General features: G+C 36.3%; 1 protein-coding gene across 4 annotated transcripts in view; it reads right to left on the bottom strand.

Moving 5' to 3' along the window:
• Window positions 1-22,533, bottom strand: part of SYK (spleen associated tyrosine kinase) — a 147,034-nt gene that overhangs the window by 55,656 nt on the left and 68,845 nt on the right. For all 4 annotated transcript variants that reach the window (XM_069087285.1, XM_069087277.1, XM_069087300.1 and 1 more), the window contains one exon: window positions 6,308-6,468. In XM_069087285.1, coding sequence (XP_068943386.1) covers window positions 6,308-6,468 — 161 coding nt within the window. The remainder of the gene's footprint in view (window positions 1-6,307; window positions 6,469-22,533) is intronic.

The following is a 22,533-nucleotide window of genomic DNA, read 5'->3' as shown; positions in this document are numbered from 1 at the left end:
TAGAGAGTGAGGGCAGACAAGGAGAAATTGAAAATATGTAGCAGAATGGGAAGAGAAAGGTTCATCTGTTAGAGAAGACAGGAGGAAACGGGATTGTTTGAGTGGGTAGAGGATAAGGAGCAAGACCATTTCATCATGTCAGACATGGGTGAAGGAAGAGATCATGGCATAAGATATTTGGCCGATAGAAAATAATGAAGAGGGGAGAAAAGGGAGTTCTCTGCAAATAGTCTCAATTTTGTCTATAAAATATGGTCTAAATTCTCAGCTGAAAGGGTGGGGACAGAGGGGAATCATGGGAAGTATGAGGAGGGATGAAAAAAGTTTGGAAGAACATCTGTGGAGAGTGGGATAGCAAGTTAATAAGGGAAAGATATAAAGATTGCCCAGAATCAGTGTGGGCCCAGTTAAGGCTTGTGCAACATAAATTTGTAGTTGACCTAGTCAAAACAGTCATATGATTTTATCCATCTTTGTTCAGTAGAAAGTGGATGGGGCAAAAACAATAAATGGTGGGAGTTATCTAAGGATGAGGCTTGTCAGAGCATGATTGTGAAATGATAAGGGAGTTAGGGATTAAAGAGAGGAAGACCGTGTAGAGTTAACTGGTTTACCATGGGGTCAAAATAGAGAAAAGAGGAGAACACGGAAAGTTGGATTATTTCATTGATTCTGTCTCCAAATACAGCAGATAGAAGAGTCTCCTTATTAGAGTTGATCCCAAAAGTTAATCCTTCTCCCTGATTGTGAGGTAATGTATAAGTATGGGCATTTCAAACAAGGTGAAAAGACTCTGCCTTGGGTTGGAGGAGTCTTCTACTTTCCTCTTGTGAAATGGTAAGATGAAGTTGCATGTATATTGTGGACAGCCTGAACAGGTTTGAACTTTTGGAATGAAATTATCATAATTTCCCAAAGTTTCTCATTTCTCAATCTGTCAAAGAGTTATTACCTAAAAGGCTTAAAACAATAATAAAAAGGGGCAGCCAGGTAGCACAGTGAGTAAGAGCATCGGCTCCAGTATTGGGATGACCTGGAGATCAAATCCCAGGCTCAGACACTTAGCACCCACCCAGAAACACCTGGCTGTGTAACCTTGAGCAAATTACTTAACCCCGATTGCTTAAAAAAAAAATAAACAATAATAAAAAGTCCCCAAGCTTTGTTTTCATTTTAATTGGGTAACTCAGATCCATGACACTGGAGCCAGAAACCATCTTTTGCAAGGTCAGTGCTTTTTCTGCTCTACACAGTGACCTACAACAGCTGGAAGCAAATGTATGGTTTGATATTCAAGTTACACAGCAGAATAAACTCTTCCTTAGTTGTTCCCATTTACACATTCAAGTATATCCCAGAAACAGAATATACTATATCCTGAACTACTGGAGGTTCAGCAAACTATCTGTCTGAAAGAGCATATAGAAGGAAAGACAGACAGTTTGGTTTTGTGGATAGAGGACTATATTCAAAATCAAGGAGATCTGGAGTTAAAGGCACATGTACTTGCTGGGTGACCCTGGGCAAGTCAACTAACCTCTCAGTGCAACTCCCTAAAACTTTAAGTTGCAGAACAGTTGATGATCTGTACAGGCAAAATAATATTTCTTCAATGTATCAGTGTTTCCTCAATGGGTTCCTTAGTGGGTTTCCTCAATGAGGAATTCCCTGTTATCGATAAAAACCTTTGTGCTAACAAATTTAAACAAAAATAAAGGAAAATGGATACTGAAGTCCTGACAGGAAGAATTTCTCCCTCAAGATTCCTTAATAGACTGTGCAAGAGATAACTCTGGTAAATGATCCTATCGTATGGCAAGCACCGGATAAAACAGAAAAAAAAATTTCTTAGAAAAGGCATCCGAAGCTATTATAAATCAGTCGACATGCATTTATTAAGTGGGTGGCTATGTGACCCAGTAGACTGAGTGCCAGACGTGGAATCAGGAAGACTCATTTTTGTGAGTTTAAATCCTGCCTCAGACATTGGTTTTATGATCCTGGACAAATCACTTTAACCCTGTTTGCCTCAGATCTTCATCTATAAAAATGAACTAGAGAAGTTAATGATTCCAGTGTCTTTGTCAAAAAAAAGACTAAACTGGGGCACATTGAATAGTAATTAGAAAGTCCTGGAGTCAGGAGGACCTGAGTTCAAATCCAGCCTCAGACACTTGATCACACTAGCTGTGTGACCTTGGGCAAGTCATTTAACCCCAATTGCCCCGTCTTCCCCCCTCCAAAAAAAAAAAAGACTAAACTGGGTCACAAAGAGACAGACATAACTGAAACAACTGAACAACATTCATTAAGCACCCACAGAGCACATGTGCCAGGCACTTTTCTACAAGCTGGGAATACAAGTACAAAAAAGTGAAACAATCTCTACTCCCAAGAAGCATACAATTTTAATGCTGGAAACAATAAACACATATAGAAATATATACAGCATTAAGTGTTCAAATAAGTACAAAGTAGTTAAATATAACTTAATTTCAAAGGAAGACAGCAGTATTTGTGGGGAGGGAAAGTCCAAAAAAGGCTTCATTCAGAAGATGATGTTTAAAACACCTCTTAAAGGACTGTATGAGGTAGAAGTGAGAAGGGAATGAATTTTAGACATGTGAGAATGTGGGATGACCAATGCAAAGGCATGGAAATGCTAGATAGAAAGTCTCTAGGAAATGTAGTCTGAAATGCCCAGTAGGTGATGTGCTGATGTGGTGAAGCTAAGCAGAGACACTAGAGCTGGATATATAAATTTGAGAGTTACCTGTATAAAGATAATTGCTAAATCCTTAGGAGCTAATGAGATTACCAAGAGAGACTATAAATGAGTATAAATTAATATAGGGAAATCTAGAAGAGAAGAGGATCTAGACTAGAAACTTAGGAAATACACACAACTCAAGGTATGCTATGATGATACCTGGGATGATGACCCAGAAAAGGATCAATCACACAAATAAGAGGAGTTTCAGGAGAGAGTAATATCACAGAAATCCAAGGAGGAGAGAATAACCAGTAAGAGAAAGTAGTCAACAGTATCAAATGCATCAGAATGGTCAAGAGGGTTGAAAACCAAGAAAAGGCCATCAGATTTAGGAATTAAGATATTACTTGGTAACTCTATAAAGAGAAGTTTCAGTTGAGCAATGAAATCAGAAGCCAAATTGCAAAGGGTTGAGTGAGAAGAGGAGAAATGGAGGCAGAGATTATAGAGAAATTTTTATAGGAGATTAGCTAAGAAAGGAAAGACAGAATAATCGTTTGATGGCATGGTATGATTTACTGAAGGGTTTTTTTTCTTTTTGTTTTTAAGGATAGAGGAAACTTGGACAAGTTTGAAAGACGTAGGGGAAATAGCATTGGACAGGAAGAGGTTGAAGATTAGAGAGAAAATTCTCAGAAGATAGAGAATGGTTCTGATTGCATTTAGGAACTGAACAGATGTTCTAATGATCACTCAAAAAAAGTGCTTTTTTTTAACAACCATATTCTAACATTGATGCTACATGTTTGAAAATAACGCAATACTAAAAACTCAGAAGAAACAAAATTTCAGGTCACCAAATGGAGAGTGTTAATAGGTCACAAGCTATTTTTTAACTAAGTGTGAACAAGCATCTGTGTCAAAGATACTATCCAAAAGTATGCCCTGAAAAGAAGCTAGTTTGGTCACTGAGTAAAGTGATGAATAATAGTTAGACAAAACATATGCTCTATTATTATTCATATAATATCAAGAGCTCTAGAAGGAGACTTCTAGTATGTTGGGGGGATACTCTAAAGACTTTATAAGCAGATACTAATAAGAGTTGCACAAGATGAGAAGATGTGAATATAATATGTACTGTGAGGAGTCTTTACATTCATGAGATCACAGACCAACAAAGTATTGAAGGATAAGTATATTTCTTTAAATAAAATGTATAATTAATTTTAGGGAACCTGTGATTTCATAAATGCAAGGAAATTTTGGTGTGCAAATACTCTCATCTGATGAAGAACATAAACTGTATAAATTATAGTCTATATATATATGTGTGTGTGTGTGTGTGTGTGTATGTAAGTCATTGTGTATTTCAAGGTGATGTAAGAGCTATTGAATATTAATACAATTGGTTGGATTAACTACTGAGATCAAATTAGAGGTGCTTTTAGTTTGGGGAAAGGAATGGTAGTGTGAGAGGTAGCAAAGGGTTAAGTTTCTATAGAACTGCAAGAATTGCTGAAACAAGACTACTGATAAAAAATACCAGACAGTAGCCTTGGGAATAAGTTGGGTTCCCAGTTCCCAGAGAACTCCTAGATAATACTAAAAATGCAATAATGCAGAATAAAAGGAGCTGGCAGCAGCAGGTGGATTTGACTAATCAGAGAACAGACAGCAGTCTTGGGATACTCAGGCCCAGATAAGGACACATGTAGGTTGGATTGAAGGGGGTTCAGTATTCTGAAGTTGTTGCTGAGCTTGAGTAGTGGACCTCATATATTATGTATGTTATCTAGCAAAATTAGAGCCTCATTAGTAATAATTAGGTTAATGAATGGAGAGGGCTTTGCACGGATTGGTTGGCATTAATAAGAAGACTGTGAGCTTGCCTTACCAACCAATGGTAAGGTGGGACAGTGGAGAAAGTGTGGAATTCCCACGTTAGGGCTTTATAATCTTGCTTTTGCCTTCTGTAGTGCTCTCCTCCCTTCTGATTTTCTTGTTGGATTTGGGGATGCCCTTCTCAAGAAAGATAGTAATAAAGTTTTTGCTTCTACTTTGAGAAGTCTCTGAGTCATTTTGGGTGAGTGGTCTTCTGACCCATACAACCTGATCTCCGTCTCTTAATAACTTAATGACTGTAAAGCTGCCCTTCTCTTGACTATATCATGGTTATGTATCAGTTAAAATATATTTCAATTATTTCAATAAACAAATTTTATAAAGCTTAATGTGGATTAATACTTGTTAGTGTCAAATATTATAATGTATACTTATCTATGACTATACATGTAGAAATTTTAGATGAATTGTTTTTGTCCTGTCTTTTAAAAATTAACTAAATTATGGTTTTCAACATTCACTTTCATAAGATTTTGAATTACAAATTTCTCCCAACCCCAAAACACTGTGCAATCTGATATAGGCTCTAAATATATATTCATATAACCCCAAATGCCCTGCCCTCCCCCTCCAAAAAAGAAAAAAGATTTTAAAATATTTTTTAAAAAAAGAAGAGCTAAGTTGACTATCAAAGTTAATTATCACACAATGTTACTGTTACTATGTACAATGGTCTCCTGGTTCTGCTCACGTCACTCAGCATCAGTTCATGTAAGTCTTTCCAGGTTTTTCTGAAGTCTGCCTGCTCATCATTTCTTATGGAACAATAGTATTCCATTAGATTTATATACCACAACTGGTTCAGCCATTCCCCAAATGATGGGCATCCCCTCAATTGATGAAATTTTTGTAAACACAATTTTTATGAGGCCAAATCAATCATCTTCCATGAATTAGCTACTTTGAATGGAAATGTCATTGAAACAAAACATCCCTCTAGAGAAATGCTCCTGTAGTGAGAGTGGTTAAGGCAACTAGCAAACATTGTCATAAGCAATGAGTTGTTTTATTGCAGGGCAATTTTAGCCATAGAGAACTTTGTAATAATAGAACTCAGATATACAGATTCTATAGGGTCAAAAACCAAATCCTCACTTTAAAAAGAATCAGAGTTCAACCCACTCATTCAATTCTCACTTGGCTTAATATGAAAAATGATAAAAAAAAAAAGGACTTGACTAATCCCACTATGCCTACTATCTATACTTTCTTTTTTAGTCATGAACCTTACATCTTGCATTGATTCTGATTGGGACACAAGTGCTTTTCATAAAATGTGAAAAAAAATCACTCAAAGGAATTTTTGTTCACTTCTTGTTTCATGCCACCATATGTTCACAATCTTAAAATCATTTAGGAAAAGAATCATGAAAATGTTATGTTATGTGTATGTACAGAATGTAGCCAACCTATATTTGACATCATAAGCATGTAACAGGACTGAATATTTTTTAATTATCACCAAAGAAAGTTCATTTTAATACCACATTGAGAAAAACATAAACTTGAGTTTTTCATATATCCTCAAAAAAGCACTACCAGAAGAAGAAATTCCAAGAGGCTTGTAAGCTTACAACTCATCATATGGTGTTATCCAACTGATCTCATCCTAGCTCAGTAGCCTATTCATATAGACAGCAAAAATGAACTGCTTACTAGTCACCCATGTTTCTGAAGAAAAATACTCACAAAAATTTTCCATTTGTTTTTGATCCTATTAAGACAATCTGTTCAGACTCAAGCCGAGAGATCTTCCCATGGAACCACGGCATCTTCTCATGAGCAGTAGTAGCAATCAACTTCTCCAGTTGTGGTTTTTGACTGATAATAGCTTGTTCAAGAGCTTGACCCTGTAGGGAGAGAGTAGTATTATAAGATAGATTGCCTTTCATTATCCTAAGATATTCAATTATTTTCATCATCAGAAAAGACAGAATTATTCATATGACTACATTTTAAGAATTCCTTATTTCAGCCAAAATATACTCCTATATACTCTCCAAACTTAAGTCTATTCTTCTGCCTCTGTGCATTCACACAAGCAATTCCTCCAATCAACTTTTTATTGCCATCTCTCACAATCATTGTCTTTTTTTCTAGATTCAACTCAAGTAACCCATTAAGCCATCCTTCATGCCACCATCTCCCATTCCCCTCCATTTGCTAGTGTTCTATCTCTTCTCAATTTTCTTTGTACTATATTTGTTTTTACACATGCTCCTTCCTTCAATGGAATGTGAGCTCCTTCATAACAAGGGCTGTTTAATTTGTGCTTTTACATATTCAGTACCAAGAATATAGTAGGTGCTTAATAAAGGTTTGTTGGACTGAACTGAACATTTTAAATAGGGAGAAATTTCTTTTTTCTAGTTTTCCAGAAATAGTTTTAATTTAACAATTTAACAAGACTATGATTTAATGAATTATTTCAGCATAGCATAGTGGATAAAATCTTGGTGCATGCTAATGCATTCTCTGTTGATTACTTCCTATTTATCATGTGTATAATTTGCCTTGTATATATTTGTTTGCATGTTGTCTTCCCCATTAGATCATATGTTCCTTGAGGGCAGTGACCATCTTTTTTTTCTTTAAATTAATTTATTTAATTTTAATTTTCAACATTCATTTCCATAAGCTTTTGAATTTTAAATCTTCTCCAGCCTCCTTTCTTCTCCCCTCCCCAAGGGAGCATGCAATCTGATAAAGGCTTTACATATACAATTTTATTAGACATTTTCACATTAGTCATGTTGTAAAGAAGAAAAAGAATGAATGGGAGGAGCCACGAGAAAGAAAAAACAAAACAAAAAAAGAGAGAGAGAGAGCAAATAGTCTGCTTCGATCTGCATTCAGACTCCATAGGTCTTTCTCTGGATGTGGACAACATTTTCCATCATGAGTCTTTGGGAATTGTCTTAGATCCTTGCATTGCTGTGAAGAATTAGTTCTATCAAAGTTAGTTGTCTCACAATGTGGGCAGGGACTATCTTTTGCCCCTTTTTGTACTCCCAGTATTTTGTACAATACCTGGCACGTAATAGGGCCACATGCTTGGAATGCTGCTCTTTTCCACCTCATAAATTCTCTCTTACTTTAGATGCAGCTCAGGCGACATCTTCTGAATGAAACCTTTTCTGATGTAACCAGCTGCCAGTGTCTGCTTTCACAAGTTTTTTTTTTTAACTTCACTAATGTATATACATTTTACTGATTCACTTTATATCTCCTCTGTATATCTGCACATATCCTTGGTGGTCTCCCTCATTAGAATGTAAGCTTTTTGTGAGGAGGGAGTCATATTACTTACCCCTATATTCCTAGAACTTAGTACAGTGTCTAGCACTTCATAAATGCTTATCAACTGATTGAAGAGTGGGGTGATATAGTCAGATTTGTGATTTAGAAAGTTCAATTTGACACCTAAGTGGAAGATAAATTGGATTAGGAAGAGATGTGAGGTAGGAAGACCAAATACTCTACAGGAGGTGATGAGGGTCCATACCAGGATGGTATCTGTGTCAGAGGAGAGAAGGGGACATATATTAGAGATAGGTCAAAGGTAGAATCCATAGGATTTGGCAACTGATTGTATATGGGAAGAGGTGACCGAAGACGACAACTAGGTTGTGAACCTGAATGAATGAAAGATGGTAGTACCTTTGATAGTAGTAGGGAGTTAGAAATGTAAGAGGGCTTGGGAGAAAAAAAAGATCAAGAATTCAGTTCTGGATATGGTGAGTTTAGGATATTTGATCTGAGATGTCTAATACATAGGTGGAGATGCTTGAGACAGATTGGGAAAGAGGTCAAAGCTGTACAAGAAGAACTGAGAGTCATCTGCATAGAGATGAAAACTGAAAACAGAGGAGATATGAGGTCACCATGTGAAACGGTGTAGAGGGAAGAGAAAATAAGGCTGAGTACAAAGATATGGGGGACCTTCACAGTTAACTTGCATGATACAGATAAAGTTCCAGAGAAGAATAATGGAATCAGGAGAGAGCAGCATCACAAAAAACTAAAGGGGAGAGAGTATCTAGAATAAGGTGACCAACATTGTCAAAGGCTGCAGAAAAGTTCAGACTAAGGAAACTAATAAAAGGCCATTCAATTTGGCAATTAAGAGATCATTAGTGAATTTGGAAAGAGCAGTTTTGGTTGAATGATGAGGTTGAAAGTCAGACTTCAGGGAGTTAAAAAGAGAGTGAGAGGAAAACAAAAAATAGGCTGTTGAGCTACAAAAAAGAGGAGAGAGGGAATGACAGAGCAAGTGACAGTTTTTTTATTTAAATGAGGAGACTTCGACATGCTCGTAGTCAGTAGGAAGGTAACCAGTAGACTGAAGTGACTGAAGGTTGGTGAAAGTAGAGAAGACAGAGGTGAAAATCTGATAGAGAAAATGGAATGGGATCACCTGTTCAATTTCTTCATGTGAAAAGGGGGTGTGGAAGGTGATAGTGTTAGAATGCATCTGTCTGGTATAAGATGAGGAATAGGAGAAAAAAGAAATTCCCTGAGAATGGCTCAGTTTTTTTGGAAAGCAGAGGTCCCAGATTCACACTGAAGAACCTCCAGCCTCATGTTAGGGCACCACAATGTGAAGAGGTACCAACTGCCTCCCATTTTTGCCTCCCATTATTCAGTTCTGGAGTTCAGATCCAGGATTGACTGAGGAGATAACTGTGCCCACAGGTGGTTTTTGTTTAAGGTGAGGAACAGGCCACAAAAGTGAGGCTTAAATCCCAAAAGCAGAGTGGAGTCTCAGTTTCAGTTTCTAACCCTACCTGAAGTCTGCAGAGGAATAACCAGGGTACAAGAATCAGGGCAAAAAAGGAGGGAGCCTGCAATTCTATCACTGAACTAGCAGAACTTGTCAGCTGTCTCATAGTAGCTGAGCCTAGCAGAACTTACTCTTGCACAGACCCAAACCCAGGTCAGGTATTTGTTAAACTCAGACCCAGGGTAGGAAGAAAGTACAGCAATCAGATATTTTCTTAGATCATCTACTTTGTACAAATGCCTTTTAATTTTTTTTAAAGCAAAGGGGGTTAAGTAACTTGCTCAAGGTGTTTCTGGGTGGGTGCTAAGTATCTGAGCCTGGATTTGATCCCAGGTCTCCCGACTCTGGGGCCGGCGCTCTTACTCACTGTGCCACCTGGCCACCCCTGCCTTTTAATTTAATATAACTAAAATTCTTCTTTTTCTTTGGAATATTTTTTGTTGCTGCCTTCTACACAATATTACAAACCTCTGTCCACATTTCTTCAGGCATTCTATCTACCAGATCTAATCCCTTAAGTCTATTTATTACTTGCACTTCATATGCATAAAGGATGTTATTTAGGTCATACTTATATGGTCTGATGGTTTTAATTTCTTTTTTTTATTGCTATACCTAGAAATACTAGCTAGAGCAGTAAAGAGAGAGAGGAGGGAAGGAAGGAGAAAGAGAGAGAGAGAACTGAAGGAATAAGCATAGGCAATAAGGAAACAAAACTTTCACTTTTTGGAAATGTGATGGTTTATCTAGAGAACACTAGAGAGTAAACAGAAAAACCATCTGAAACAATTAACAACTTCAGCAAAATGGCAGAATATAAAATAAACCAACACAAATTATCAGAATTTCTATACATTACCAACAAAATCAATCAGGAAAAGATAGATTTAAAATGACTACAGATAGCATAAAATACTGGGTGGGGAGGAGTCTATCTGCCAAGACAAATAGGAACTCTATGAACACAAACACTTCACACACACACACACAAAAAAAAAAACATCAAATAATTGGAGAAATATTAATTGTTCATAGATAGGCTGAGCCAATGTTAAAAATTATAAGATTACCCAAATTAATTTACTTATTTAGTGTCATACTACTCAATTACCAAAGTATTACTTTACATTACCAGAAAAAAAATAATAACAAAATTCATCTAGTAGGAAAGGTCAAAATATTTTTTAAAAAAAATCAAAGGAAGGGGGTTTAGCAGTACAAGATCTCAGATTGTACAACAAAGCTATAATCATCAAAATAATTTGACAGTGGGTAAGAAATAGAGAATGGGGGCAGATAGGTGGGGATATAGATCACGAGACCTGAGTTCAAATCCGGCCTCAGATACTTAACACACTTATTAGTTGTGTGACCCTGGGTAAATCATTTATCCCCAATTGCCCTGACTTCCCCCCTAAGAAAAAAAAATTTAAAAAAAGAGACTGATCAGTAGAAAAAAAATAGGTATATGATATACAAACGAACACAGCAACCTAGCTTTTGAAAAACTAAAGTTCCAAGCTATTAGGGCAAGAATTCCCCATTTTTAAAAAAATGTAGGGAAAACTGTAAAGTAGTCTGGCAGAAACTAAGCACAGATAAACATCTCACAATATACCAAGACAATCTCAAAAAGGATGTATGATTTAGCCAGTGCTTCTTAAACTTAAACAAGCTTCTTAAACACAACCCGTTTTGACCAACACTTTAGGAAGCACTGAAGAGTGTGTGAGTGGAAAAACATCAAGGAGCTCTGATTTAGATAAAAGGGTGATCTATGACCAAACAAGACATAGCAAGATTCACAAAATAAAAAATGGATAATTTTGTCTACATTAAATTTAAAAGTTTTTACACAAACAAAACTAATGCAGCTAATATTAGAAGAAATAGGAAAATCGTGAAAAATAACTTTGTAACTAATTTCTCTGATAAAAGACTCATTTCTCAAATATAGGGAACTGAGTCAAATTTACAAGAATTAAAACCCCTTTCCTATACAAGAATATAAATAGAGTTATGCACATTAAAACAATTCTAAGATAACACTTCCCACCCATCAGATTGGATAAGATGACAAAAAGGAAAATGACAAATGCTAGAGGGGAAGTGGAAAAATAGGTACACTTATGCATTGTCGATGGAGCTGTGAACTAGACCAAACATTCTGGAAAGCAATTTGGAAACTAAGATCAGAAGACTTAAACTATGCATACCCTTTGACCCTGTAGTACAACTACTAGATCTCCTCTCCCAAGAGATCAAAGGAAGAAAGAAAGGACATGTATACACAAAAATATTTATTCCAATTCCAAAGAATTGGAAACTGAAGGAATGTCCATCAATTGCACAACTGAACAACAGGAATATGTGAATGTATATAAATATAAAGGAACCCAATTGTGCTATAAGAAATGATGAAAATGACGGCTTCACAAAAATCTGGGAAGACCTGAATAAATTAATGCCAAGTAAGGTGAGGGGGACTAGGAGAACAATGTATATATTAACAGCAATATTGTCAAGATACAACTTTGAAAGCCTTAAGAACTCTGATCAACAAAATGACCCATTAAAAACTTCAAAGGATGGGGCAGCTAGGTGGTGCAGTGAATAGAACACCAGCCCTAGAGTCAGAAGGACTTGAGTTCAAATCTGGCCTCAGACACTTAACACAAAAACTAGCTGTGTGACCTTGGGCAAGTCGCTTAACCCCAATTTCCCTCCAAAAAGCAAAAAAAAAAACCCAAAACTTCAAAGGACCATTTTTTGTTTGCCAAAAATGTATCACTTTAAGGAAAAGTGTGTGAAATTAATCAGTTATAGAACAATTGTAATATAATATTTGGTTTCACTTACTAATACTGTGGAGTATGAATTTTGCTGTCAACAGTTATAGGATTGAATTAATTGCAATATAAAACACATAATTCCAGCACTTTCTCCACTACTAATAATCACGCAATTCCCATGCCTGACCAGCCCCGGCCAGAGAGACTCCAGAACAGCAGCAGCTGTGGCCGTTTCCAGATTTATCAATACACAGATGCAAAGGACAAAGTGAGAGGTCAATACAGTCTGGACTTTGGGACCCAGTAAGTGGGAGTGAGTGGCTTTTGCCCCCTGGGGAGAGAAGCCACTGAGACACAGTGCACAGCCAACTAGCGCCACATAGCAGCTTTAGCTTCTGGCCTGCAGAGTGTAGGGGGACTAAGCAACCAGTCTGAGGGCTAATTGCTCTTGCTTTAACCTGCTTGGATCTGGATTGCAGTCTAGGGTAGAGATCCTGGGGTATGTGACCAGCTTGCCGGAGCGTGTGGAGACCCAGAGAGGGCAACCATCTAATACCTCGGGCAATTGAGAAAACCCCAGCGTTTGGGACAAAAGCTCCCCTGTCTGGTGGCAGAGTCCTACTGTGGCAAAAAGCCCAGGGGTCAAGTGACTGAGGGGCAACACGACCAGGCAAAGGAAACAAAACAGACAGAAGATTCCAACATTACACTCCTATTTAGGGGACAAAAAGGAGAAAAGCATGGAACAGGAGGAAGACAGTGAAGTCAGAACTCCTACACCAAAAGCTTCCAAGAAAATTACAAGCTGGTTACTAGCCATAGAGAGCATGAAGAAGCAGATAAGAGAAGTGGAGGAAAAATTGGGAAGAGAAATGAGAACAATGCAAGAAAATTATGAAATGAGAGTCAACAGCCTGACTGAGGAAAATAACACTTTAAAAAACAGACTGACTTAAATGACAAAAGAGGCTCAAAAAGGCAATGAGGAGAAGAATGCCTTAAAAAGCCGAATTTGCCAGATGGAAAAAGCTCAATGAGGATAATCATGGCTTCAGAATTACACTGGAGCAAATGGAAGCTAATGACTTTATGAAAAATCAAGATTCTGTTAAACAGATCCAAACAAATGAAAGAATAGAAGGCAATGTGAAATATCTCATGGGAAAAAACACTGACCTGGAAAATAGATCCAGGAGAGATAATTTAAAAATGATTGGACTACCTGAAAGCCATGACCAAAGTAAAAACCTAGAACTCATCCTCCAGGAAGTTCTCAAAGAAAACTGCCCTGCTGTTTTAGAACCAGAGGGCAAAATAGAGGTTGAAAGAATCCACTGATCACCTGCTGAAAAAGATCCCAAAAAGAAAAATCCTAGGAATATTATATAGCCAGGTTCTGGAATTCCCAGATTAAGCAGAGAATATTACAAGCAGCCAGGAAGAAACAATTTTAACATTGTGGAAACACAATCAGGATAACCCAGGATCTGGCAGCTTCTACACTGAGGGATTGAAGGGCTTGGAATATGATATTCCAGAGGGAAAAGGAGCTGGGATTAAAACCAAGAGTCACCTACCCAGCAAAACTGAGTATCATGTTTCAGCGGAAAATATCGTCATTCAGTGGAATAGAGGACTTTCAAGCATTCTTGCGGAAAAAACCAGAGTTGAACAGAAAATTTGACATTCAGATACAAGAAGCAAGAGAAGCATGAGAAGGTAAACAGGGAAAAGAAATCATAAGGAACTTATCAAAGTTGAACTATTAACATTCCTACATGGAAAAACAATAATTGTAACTTATAAAACTTTTCTCAGTAGTTTAAGGGAATAAAAATATATAGAGAGGTATATGGGCATATGAATACATATGTGAATGTGTGTATATATGTTTAAAGGTATACATAGAGGGCACAGGACCAATTTAACAGGAAGGGATGATACTTAAAAGGTGAAGTTAAGAGGTGACAGAGGCATATAATGAGAGGAGATGGGGAGAGACAGAATGGGGTTAACTATCTCATACAGAAGAGGCAAGGAGAAATGGTTACAATGGAGGGGAAGAATAGGAAGGCAAAAGGGAATGGTTCACCTTATTCCCATTGAATTTGGCTTGAAGAGGGAATGAAATACACACTAAATAGGATATCTCACCCTACAGGAGAGTGGGGGGGGAAGGGGATGAGAGGGGGGAAGATGGAAGGGAGGGCAGGCTGGGAGGAGGGAATTTGGAAGCACCCACTTTTGAAAAGAGATGGGATCAAAGTAGAGAATAGAACAAGTGGGAGGTGGGATAGGAGGGAAGGAAATATAGTCAGTCTTTTACAATATATCTACTATGTTATTGTTTTGCATTAGCCACACATGTACATCCTTTACTGAAATGCTTATCTTCCCAGTAAGGGTGGGTAACAAGGGAGGAAGGGAATGAATCTGGAATTCAAAGTTTTAAAATCAAATATTCAAATATGTATGTATATATGTGTGTATACATATTATATATATATATATATATACACTATTATCAGTACTATTTTACATGTAATTGGGAAATAAGATATACAGGCACTGGGGCATAGAGATCCACTGGAAAAGTTGAAAGGGGTATGGGAGAAAATATGGGAGAGAGCAGATTGGAGGAGGGGATATCCTGTGGGACTGCTATTCTGGGGCAATGGGTAGGGGAAAAACGGGAAGAAAAATTTGTAACTCAAAATCTGGCGGAAATAAATGATGTAAATCAGAAGTTAATAAAGCATTTGGAAAAAAAAGAATCTGACCATAGAAAGTTGTTATTATAACAGAAAAAAAAAAACAAGAAACAAACGAATAATAGGACAATAATGTCAAAACACCTAGGGAGAAAACCCCAAAGAAAAGTGGGAAGTGGTCTCAAACCAGAAAGAGATTTTGGAAGAGCTCAAAAAGGAACTTTAATATCACATAAGAGAGGTAGAAAAACAGGAAAAAAATGAGAGTGACACAAGAGAATTTTGAAAAAAGAGTCAACAGATTAGAAAATGGCTTAAAAAGTAGGATTGACCAAATGGAAAAGATGATGCAAATTTTTTTTTAATTTAAAACTGCTTAAAGAATATAAATGGCCAAATGGAAAAGAAAGCACAAAAGCTAACTGAGGAAAACAACATCTTTAAAATTAGAACTGGATAAGTAAAAGCTAATGACTCCATGAAACATCAAGAATCAACAAAAATTTAAAAAAACAATAAAATGAAATAAAATGTAAAATACCACATGGGAAAAACAACTGATCAGGAAAACTGATCCAGGAGAGACAATATCCGCATCACAGGAATACCCAAATTCATAATCAAAAGGACCTGGACAGCATCTTTCAAGAAACTATCAAGGAAGACTGCCCTAATATCCGGGAACTAGAGGACAAAAGAGGCATTGAAAGAATCTACCAATCACCTCAGGAAAGCAATCTCAAAATAAAAAACCCAAGGAACATTATATCAAATTACAGAACTATCAGGTCAAGGAAAAGATACGACAAGTGATCAGAAGGAAACAATTCAATTTTTTTTTTACGTTTGAATGTAAATGTTACAATGACAAATGTTACAATCAGGATTACACAGGGCTTGGCAGTTGCAACATTAAAGGACCAAAGGTGATGGAACATGGTATTCTAGAAGGCAAAGGAGCTGGGACTAAAAATCACTTGCCAGGCAAAATTAAATATAATACATCAAGTGGGGAAATGGTTATTCAGCAAAATAGAGGGGTTTGGAGATTTCTTAAGAAGAATGCCAGAACTAAACCAAAAATTTGACCTCTAATATCAAGACCCAAGAGGAGCATAAACAGGTAAAAAGTGGAAAGAAAAATAAGGGATTCAATAGTTACACTATTTATATCACTACATGGAAAGATTATACTTTTGATTCTTAACTATTGTATCACTAATAGAAGAGTTGAAGGAAGATACACAGGGGGCAGAGGTATAAGGTGAATTTCATGGAATTACATAAAAATATTAAGGGATAAGAAAAGAGTACAATGGGTACAGAAAGAAAGAAGAGGTAGAATAGGGTAAATTACTTCAAATGAAGAGGTGCTTCAGTCCTATTAGAGTGGAGGGGAAGCTTAGGGAGTGCCGGTGGGGAGGGGCAATGGGCATCACTGAAACCTTACCCTCAAGAGTATTGGATCAAAGAGGGAATCATATACACAATCAGTTGAATACAGAAATCTACCTTACCCTACAGAGAAGTAGGAGGGGATGAGATCAAGTGTGGTGAGTCAGGGGGACTGACAGAAGAGAGAGAAAATCAGGGAAGGTGGCAGACAGAAGGAAAACACTGGTGGGGAATGGAAGGGTGAAAGGAGAGAGAAGACAAACAGGAGGAAGAATAGGATGGAGAGAAATACACAGTTAGTTGCCATAACTGTGAACGTGAATGGGATGACTTCTCCCATAAAATGGAAACAGATAATAGAGTGGATCAAAACCCAAAACCCTACTATATGTTGATTACAACAAACACACTTGAAGCAGAGAGATACACACAGAGTAAAGGTAAAGGGCTGGAGCAGAATCTATTATGATTCATCTGAAGTTAAAAAAAAAAGCAGGGGTAGCAATCCTGATTTCAGAGAAAGTACAACTTAAATAGACCTAATTAAAAGAGATAAGGAAGGAAACGATATCTTGCTAAAAGGTACCATAGACAATGAAGCAATATATTGGTAAACACATGTGCACCAAGTGATACAGCATCCAAATTCTTAAAGAAGTTAAGTGAGTTATAGGAAAAAATTCAGTAAAACAATAGTAGTGGGAGACTTCAACTGTCCTCTCTCAAAACTCAATAAATTCCACCAAAAACTCAACAAGAAAGAATCTAAGGAGGTAAAGAAAATATTAGAAAAGTAAGATGTGACAGTTCTTTAGAGAAAACTGAACTTGGAAACAGAAAGGAATCTACTTTTTTTCTCAGCAGTAGATGGCACCTACACAAAATTCTGACCATGTAAGAGTGCATTAAAAAAAACTCAAAATCAGATGTAAAAAGAAATATTAAATGAATTCTTTTCAGATCATAACGCAATAAAAATTACATTCAACAAAGGCTGTGGGAATATAGATGAAAAATCTATTGGAAACTAAATAATCTAATCCTAAAGAATCAGTGGGTCAAAAAAGAAATCATAAAAACAATCAATAATTTTATTTAAAAGAAAGACAACAATGAGACAATGTACTGAAATTTATGGAATATACCCAAAACAGTACTTAGCGGAAATTTTATTTCTCTAAGTTCTTACATCAACAAAATAGAAAAAGTACAGATCAATGAACTGAGCCTACAATTAAGAAAACCAGAAAAAGAACAAATTAAAAATCCTCAACTGAGTACCAAATTGGAAATCTTGAAACTCAAAGGCGAGATTAATAGAACTGAAAGTTTAAAAAAAAACTATTGAGATAATAAATAAATCTAGGAGCTGGCTTTATGAAAAAAAAAAACAAACAATAAAACAGATAAACCTTTGGTTAATTTGATGCAAAAAAAGAAAGAACTCAAATATCCAGTATCAAAATGAAAAGTGTGAGATCACCCCCACTGAAGAAGCAATTAAAGTCATTATTAGGAAATATTTTCCCCAATTATATGACAATAAGTCAGACAATCAGAGCAAAATGAATGAATATTTATAAAAATATAAATTAACTAGACAAAAAGATAAGGGAAAAAATGTATAAATAACCCCATCTTAGAAAAAGAAACTGAACAAATCATTAATGAACTCCCTAGGAAAAATTCCCAGGGCTAGATGGGTTCATGAGTGAAATATACCAAATATTTAAAGAATAATTAATTCCAACACTATACAAATTATTTGGAAAAATAGGCAGAGAAAAATAGTCTTACCAAACTCATTTTATGACACAAATATGGTGCTGATATCTAAATCAGGAAGAGCTAAAACAGAGAAATAAAATTATGAACCAATTTCCCAATTTTCCTTTTGATGCAAAAAAAAAAAAATGAAGAAAATACTAGCAAGGAGAATATAAAAATATATCACAAAGATTATACAATATGACCAGATGGGATTTATACCAGGAAGGCAGGATTAGGAAAACTATCAATGTAATTAACCAAAAGAATAACAAAACCAATAGAAACTATATGATTATCTCAATAGGTTCAGACAAAGCTTTTGACAAAATATAGCACTCATTCCTATTAAAAACATTAGAGAGCATAGGAATAAAGGGAGTGCTCCTTAAAATAATAAGCAGTGTCTAAGGCCTCCCAGTCCAATCAGGGGTAAAACAATGATGCCCATTATCACCACTCTTATTTTCAATATTGTGCTAGAAATGTTAGCTTTAGCAATAAGAGAAGAAAAAAGAAATTTAAGGAATTAGAATAGGCAATGAAGAAACAAAACTATTATTCTTTGCAGATGGCATGAAAATATACTTGGAGAACCACAGAGCATCAAGTAAAAATTACTTGAAATAATTAACAATTTTAGCAAAGTGGTAGGATATAAAATAAACCCACAGAAATTATCAACATTTCTTTATATGACCAAGAAAGCCTAGCAGCAAGAGATAAAAAGAGAAATTCCTTTTAAAATTACTGCAGAAAATAAAAAATATTTGGGAATCTACCTGCCAAGACAAACCCAGTTACTATATGAACCCAATTACAAAATATTTTTTCTCAGAAATAAAGTCAGATCTAAACAATTGAAAAATAACAATTGCTCATGACTAGATCAAGCTAAGATAATGAAAATGACAATTCTGCTAAACTAATGTACCTATTCGGTGCCATCCCAAACTACCGAAAAATATTTTTTAGAGCCAGAAAAGAAAACAACAAAATTAATCTTGAGGAACAAAAGGTCAAAATATCAAGGGAATTAATGAAAAAAAATTACAAAGGAAGGTGGCCTAGCAATAACAGGTCTCAAACTATATTATAAAGCAGTAATCATCAAAACTATCTGGTTGTGACTAAGAAATAGAATGGTGGATCAGCAGAATAGATTAGGCAACAAGACACAGTAGTCAATGATCATAGTAACCTAGTGTTTAACAAACCCAAAGACCCCAGTTTTGGGGATAAGAGTTTTCTATCTGACAAAAACTGCAAAACAATAAGACGTAAACTATGTATAAGCCAACATCTCACACTGTATACCAAGATAAAGTCAATATGGTTGCATGATTTAGAAATAAAGGGTGACATCATAAACAAGTTAGAAGAGCAAGGAAGAGTCTACCTGCCAGATTTTGGGGGAGAGGAAGAATTCATTACAAAACAAGAGATAGAGAGCACTTTACAAAATGTAAAATAGATGGTTTTGATTATGTTAAATTAAAAAAACTTTTATACAAACAAAACCAATGCAATCAAGATTAGAAAGCAATCTTTACAGCAAGTATCTCAAAGGTCTTATTTCTCTAATATATAGAGAACTGACTCAAATTTATATATAAGCCATTCCCAATTGATAAATCATGAAAGGATATGAACAGACAATTTTCAGATTAAGAAATCAAAGTTATCTATAGGTATATGAAGAAGTACTCTAAATCACTTTTGATTAGAGAAATGCAAATCAAACCAAATCTTAGGTGCCACCTCACACCTATCAGATTGGCTAATATGACAAAAAAAGGAAAATGATGAATGTTGGAGAGGATGTGGGAAAATTGAGACATGGATGCCCTACTGGTGGAATCATAAACTGATTCTGGAGAGCAATTTGGAACTATACCCAAAGAGCTATAAAACTGTGCATACCCTTTGATCCAGCAATATCACTACTAGGTCTGTAACCAAAGAGATCATCAAAAAGGGCAAAGGACCTAGATGCGCAAAAAATATTTCCAGCAGCCCTTTTCATAGTGGCAAAATATTGGAAATTGTGGGGATGTCTATCAATAGGGGAATGGATGAAAAAATTATGACATATTACTGTACTATCATGGAAGACAACTGTTCCATAAGAAATAATGAAGAGAGGGGTGGCTAGGTGGCACAGTGAATAGAGCACCAGCCCTGGAGTCAAGAGGACCTGAGTTCAAACGCAGATTCAGACACAACACAAAAACTAGCTGTGTGGCCTTGGGCAAGTCACTTAACCCCAATTGCCTTCCAAAAAGCAGGGGGAAAAAAGAAATGATTAAGAGGCAGATTTCAGATTTCAGCCTTGGAAGACTTTTTGAACAGATGCAAAGTGAAATGAGCAGAACCAGGAAAATATTGTACACAATATCAGCAATATTGTGTGATAATCAACTATGAATGATACAGCTCTTCTCAGCAACACAATCATCCAAGACAAGTACAAAGGACTCATGAAGGAAAATGCAATCCATATCCATATAAAGAACTGATGGACTCAACGCAGATCGAGGCATATTTTTTCATTTACTTTGTTCTTTCTCGTGTTTTTTGATTTGTTTCTTCTTTCACAACTTTGACAATTATGGAAATATTTTTATATTGATAGCACATATTTAAACAATAACAAACTGCCTACCATTTTCAGAAGAGGGGAGGGAGGAAGAAAAACTTGGAACTCAAAATCCTGTGAAAATGAATGATAAAAATTTTCTTGACATGTACCTGGGGGAAAAAATAAAATTCCATAAAGTTTAAAAAAAAATAAATCCTACAGAGTGAGAAATGGATATTTAATGAAATAGAGCATTTCCAAACATTGTTTTTAAAGAAATTGGGGTTAAGTAACTTGCTCAAGGTTATACGGCCAGTTATTTCTGGACGTGGTGCTAAGTATCTCAGTCTAGATTTGATCCCACGTCATCCCGACACTGGGGCCGGTGCTCTTACTCACTGAGCCACCTGGCCACCCCTAGGCAATTGGGGTTAAGTAACTTGCTCAAGGTTACACGGCCAGGTGTTTTTGGGTGGGTACTAAGTGTCTGAGCCCAGATTCGATCCCCACGTCATCCCGACACTGAGGCCAGTGCTACTCACTGTGCTACCTGGCCGCCTCCTTTCCAAGCATTCTTGATTAAAGTCAACAATTGTGTAGAAAATTTGAAGTTCAAACATAGGGGTCAAGAGAATACAAAAAAAGTAAATAGGAACAGTGATAAATGATTAAATGAGGATAAAATGCTTACATCCTAATGTTGAGAGATATGTGTATGATTAATTTGTTAATTGATTAATCAGCAAACATTTTAAGCATCTAGTATGTGTCAGGCACTTTGCTAAGCCCTACAAAGCATCTGAACTCTATCATCAAAAAGTCAAAGAGGTGTGGGAGTTCTGTTACATAATTATAGTCATAAGAGAATAGAAAGAGATGGGAAGAGAAACATTATGGCTCAAAAAAGAATGAAAAGGAGGGTTAAAGTTATCTCACTCAATCAGGATATGCAAGTAGACACTATACAAAGAGGAAGATGTATAGGTGTGACCAAGACTTGAATTGTACTCTCTTCTGAACTGGTAAAAGGAGGGAAGAACATATGTGTGTACATATACATATGTACACATACATACATATATAAATATATTTATTTACACATATATACATTTCACTCAATAGGGAAATAGGGAGAGAAGGAAGAGAGAAGGGGTACAAGGAAGGAAGGTTGATTATGGGATCAATTAATCCTCAGTAAAAAATTCTAATTAAAGATGTACAAAACTATTTATATTTATTTTTGAGGTGGCAAAGAATGGATATCTGAGGTTGTGCCCATCAACTGAAGATGGCTAAGTTCTGCTACATGAATATAATAGAATATTATTGTGCTATAAAAAATGATTTAAAAAACCTGAGAAAACCTGTTTAAACCAATACAGAGTGAAGTGAACAAAGGCAAGAAAAGAATTACAGAATGACAATAACAGAGTAAAGACAACTTTTAAATAATTAGGAAATCAGTGTAATGACCAACCACCATTTCAAACAATGAACATACTACCCACTTCCTGATCAAGAGATGGCCCCTTTAATTAGAAAAAAGAAAAAAATTTAAGCTGGGAGGGGAAGACCCTCAGAGGTGCTCTTCCAAAGAGAAACTGTTACCACTGACATTCACTCTAAGGCAGGAAAGGAGGGACCCAAATACAGTCATTAAATGAAGCTTGGACAGGGAGCATTGTGGTCTAATCTATGAGCTTCTAAGTGAATTGTGTTTAAAGTTTTGAGAAAGAGAGAGAGGGATGGAAGGAGGGAAGGAAGGAAGGAGGGAAGGAAGGAGGGAAGGAGGGAAGGAAGGAGGGAAGGAGGGAAGGAAGAAAGGAAGGAAGGAAGGAGGGAAGGAAGGAGGGAAGGAGGGAAGGAAGGAGGGAAGGAGGGAAGGA

Source organism: Petaurus breviceps, unplaced genomic scaffold, assembly GCF_028583685.1.
Source record: "Petaurus breviceps papuanus isolate PSGF00001 unplaced genomic scaffold, PetGlider_PUasm1.0 118, whole genome shotgun sequence".
Lineage (NCBI taxonomy): Eukaryota > Metazoa > Chordata > Mammalia > Diprotodontia > Petauridae > Petaurus > Petaurus breviceps.
The sequence above is the reverse complement of the archived record's forward strand: the minus strand, read 5'-3'. Positions and strand labels throughout refer to the sequence as shown.